Source organism: Halyomorpha halys, unplaced genomic scaffold, assembly GCF_000696795.3.
Source record: "Halyomorpha halys isolate HHAL.00 unplaced genomic scaffold, Hhal_1.1 Scaffold114.1, whole genome shotgun sequence".
NCBI classification, from domain to species: Eukaryota; Metazoa; Arthropoda; class Insecta; order Hemiptera; family Pentatomidae; genus Halyomorpha; species Halyomorpha halys.
Genome location: NW_027110293.1, coordinates 252,456 through 256,789, shown reverse-complemented (window position 1 = coordinate 256,789; position 4,334 = coordinate 252,456). Strand labels below are relative to the sequence as shown.

At 32.5% G+C, this 4,334-nt stretch overlaps 1 protein-coding gene across 1 annotated transcript in view; it reads left to right on the top strand.

The window, feature by feature from the left end:
• Nucleotides 1–297: 297 nt before the first annotated feature.
• LOC106677926 (uncharacterized) overlaps nt 298–4,334 on the top strand; it is a 6,342-nt gene continuing 2,305 nt past the window's right edge. The window contains exons 1-2 of the mRNA XM_014416148.2: nt 298–334; nt 2,671–2,831. Of these exons, the coding sequence (XP_014271634.1) occupies nt 298–334; nt 2,671–2,831 (198 nt within the window). The remainder of the gene's footprint in view (nt 335–2,670; nt 2,832–4,334) is intronic.

Below are 4,334 nucleotides of genomic sequence, written 5' to 3'. Positions count from 1 at the left end.
GAGATATTAGTGAACATTTCAAAAACCAAGACAACGTAGTCCAAAAACTTTAGAGTACATTCGAAATATCTAATCTTAAGGGACCAACTGTTTTGTTTACATTTCTAAGGATTGTTGGATTATAATTTTTTTTGTTTAAATCATTGCTAATTTAAAACCAATTAGTCAAATAACATCTTGTGAATAACTCCGAGTGCTTTGACCTGGGATGTTTTGTGTCCTGATTTGAGTTAATGATCCTATTAAGATAGAAGGTATTTAAATACTGCAGGCGGTGTGATCTATTCATTCAGAAAGATGTTGGTGATCCTAGCTTGTCTTCCTCTCCTGTTTGGTAAGTCTCATGTAGAACTATAGAAGAGTTAGTAGTTAGAGAAATTAAAATTTTGTTACTAAACAATGATTTTTAAAACGAAGCTTATATTTCACTGTAATCAGTATATTCGAGTTTTTGAAGAATTTAGACTTTCATTTCTATCATATATTTTCTGCTCTGTTGGTGTCCTGTAGAATATATTTTCTAAAATCCTGAAATGTTTACTCCATAGTTTTAATGGCATTATAGTGGATCATTCCATGCAAGTCTCTTATAAACTATATTTACAGATTATTGAACTCCCATATAAACACACAAATTAACTGTAATATCTAACACATCTTTAAGGCAATATCGCTGTGTGAGGGATATAGGAGGTGAAACGGCACTCAGTGATTCCACTCTTATAAACACATTCACAAGGGAACTAAAGCTAGAAGTTTTGTGAAATTGATTATTCTCGTTTTGGTGGGAATCCGTTACAGTGTTGCTAGCGATGAATGATCATGAAATAAAGATTCCAAAGTGTCGGTGTCCAAATTAAAAAGTGTGAGAGGAATAGGTTGCATCTATGGGACAGGTAGATTATAGATCATAACATTTTTTCTATAAAATTTCTAGCACAGTCTATCCTAAAACAAATAATTAAGACCTTCCAGCATATATCAGAAAAAAATTATAAATAGAAAAAAAATGATAATTTCTCTGCTATCAAAGTCAGCAACTTGAGATTGGGGGCAGGCGACGGTTTGCATCCCAATCCCATGTCACAACCCTCGAAGAATGGTGTCAAAATTAAAGGATAAAAATAAATCCCAAAAATCCCGTCAAATCACCTTTACCGGTCGTCGTAAACCTACCAACTGCCATACAGTTTCCTTGAATAATGTTGCTCTTTACCCCTGCGTCTAACACTGTGTCACTGCGTGTTAGTTGGGCCACGGTGGTTCAAATGCATTTTAATTGCTAAATTTTTCAATTAAATTTTAATTGAACATTTTGATGTTCGTACAGTGCAGTGTGGCCATTTTTTATGTTAATACATCATGACTACTGATTGTGATTAATGCAGTCCAGAATTACAATTGTTATAATATGCTTTATATAGAATTTTTTTTAAATATTTATTTATTGCTATTTACAACTGTACATTATAATAAATTAGTAACTCTGTTCTATGTTAAATTGGAGTGTTGCAGGGGTGTAGAGAAACTACCCATTGGTAGCACTCTAATGACATTTTACATTAGCTAGTCTCGTGGCCATCTTCCTTTTCAGGCGCCTCGGAGGATTGTCAGAAATGAAAGAGGATGCAAGATTAGAAACTAGGGGGCAAACCAAAAGTGGTTAGAGTTTAGAATGGAAGGAGTGATATCTGGTTCGGGCTAGATCGGTTACATTTACTATTTCGAAAGTAACGCTAGGGTTAATAACTGCTGTTACAGCTATAAATATCTTACCCTGACCCATCAGAGTTACCACCACTTTAAATAGTCGTTACGCAATATTGTATTTTATCATATTTAATATTCCGATTGCCCTGCAGCATCCTTTAATAATGTCCCCCTTACTGCGGTCGAACAGATCCGCTACCTTGGACTACATCTGGACAAACGACTAACTTGGAATTCTTACACAAGACTGAAAAGAAAGGAAACAATACGCCGATTCTGGCTATTACAACACTTTCTAGACAAACGGTCTAAACTTCCAATCAATTACAAAAGACTGATCTACATGAGTGTAATAAGGCCAATCTGGACATATGGAGTTGAGATTTGAGTCTCGACTAAACCTTCGAATTCCCCTCGTATCCAATCCTTACTATCCAAAATCCTTCGTAAAATCCTCAATGCTCCTTACTTTGTCACAAATAAAATCATACATAAAGACCTTAATGTTCCATATGTAACCGTTTTAGCCCGAACCAGATATCATTTCTTCCATTATTAAACAACCTAACCACCCAAACCCACTAGTTTCTAACCTTGCTTCTTCTTCCATTCCTAACAATCCGTTCCTGAAAAGAAGATGATCTTAAACCAACTTTACTGGATGTATTATTATATACAGTTGTAAACTTCAATAAAGATAAAGTTTAAATTTAGGCCTATTAACAAATTGATACTGAGATAAAAATCCTTGAGACTTTCTATTAACCAGTGGATGCAATTGAAATATTGGCAATTTGACACAGACACTAAAATCTCATTGGGACTTAAATTTGAATGTTTTGATATAATGGACAATATATTTAATACACTTGTAAATATCAATAAATAAATAAAATGAAAAAGAAATGACGTAGACTAAGATATTAGCTCCTTATTCTGACTATTTACACCTTGTTACAGCGGCCGGCAGCGAGGCTCGGGCCAAGAGAGACGCCGAGGGAAGTTTCTGGAGGGAGATGAGGGAGCTGCTTCCAGAGGAGTACGCGAAGACGGCCGAAGTGAGGGGGCTCAACAACAGCAACGTCTTCAAGAACATCATCATCAAGTTAACCTACGAGCAGGTCGGTCGAGTCTTAACTGCTCCCATCTTTGCTTTCATCAACTTTATCCTTGTTTTGCCTCAAATTTATTATTCTATGCTTCACTCTGTCGAGTTCGTGAACTGAATAGTTTCCATATTTTGGAACCATGAAGAGTTGGATTAGTACACTATCTTGAATCAATTAATTTTTAATAGTCGGCGAATGGAGAATCATTAACACTCTTTCAGTCGCACCACTAGAAATCTCATGTCGCACTAGATAACTGAAATAATTTTGTCATACTTTAAAAAAGAGCCATTATTTTTTAGATATTTGGGTCAACTAAAATAAAAATTAAAAAAATTAAATTTTTATTAAAACTTTTAAGGGTTATTTTTTCAATAAAAATATTATATAAATTTATTAGGTAGTTTGTTATTGAACAAAACAAACTTACAATTAATAATAATCACTACATATTATTTAAATAAAATAAATTGTATCCCATTAAGTCTTAAACCTTTTTTTAATACTTCAAATATCCAAGGTCTGGCTCAACCTGGCTTCCATCAATGGCCATAATATATTTTATTTTCATTAAAATCCTTAAGTGGTTTAAAATGAAAAAACAAAACAGCTACAACTCACGAATGAGTGAGAGTTCAATGCTTAGTAAGTTATGGTTCTTGACCAACGGTGTGCAAGGAGGTGATGTTTCATGATCACGCTCAACCAACTGGATAAGTGAGATACTTATGCCATACTTTAAAAATTAGCCATTTTTTTTTACATTTGGGTCAACTAAAATAAAAATAATAAATTTTTATGTAGGTCATAGAGTTATTTTTTCAATAAAAATATTATATAAATTTGTTGGGTAGTTTGTTATTGGAAGGTAATTAATGTCATTTTCTGTTTTTTCCTATCTGTGTAATTAAATTAATTTCATTATTTTATCAGTTTCACTTCAATCAAATGACCTTGTCGACGTTTCGAACGATCCATCTTCAGGTGTTAATTCTAAAAATAGTTACAATTTTTTTTAATGTTTAAAAAGTTAAATTTAATCTGGATTATCTCTCTAGGAAGTCTGGTGAGTCAATTTTTTATAATTTTTTGAGGTTTATTACTTCCATAATTTTCAATAAATTATTATTTATTTATTCATTAACATTGTACAACGTTTCGGGACCCCTGTCCCATATTCATGCACTATAAAAACCTATAACAATATTAAAAACTATATAACACCAATCTTCTGCTATATATATTTTATTTTATACAATAAAAGTCACCTCATGATTTCATATGGGAAATCATGTCCTCCATTTTTAAATTTTAAATTTAATATTTTGAAAAATGATCAATTTTTTTCTTACCTACTATTGATTTTTCGCTATGGGTAATTTTGCATACCTTTCCCAAAATTACTTTCTTAATTGCCTTATTTTCATTAAAATTCTTAAACGGTTGTTTGAAAATGAATAACAAAACCCATAAATGGCTACGCTGCTTCCTTAAAGTATGCAGGAATAAAATTTT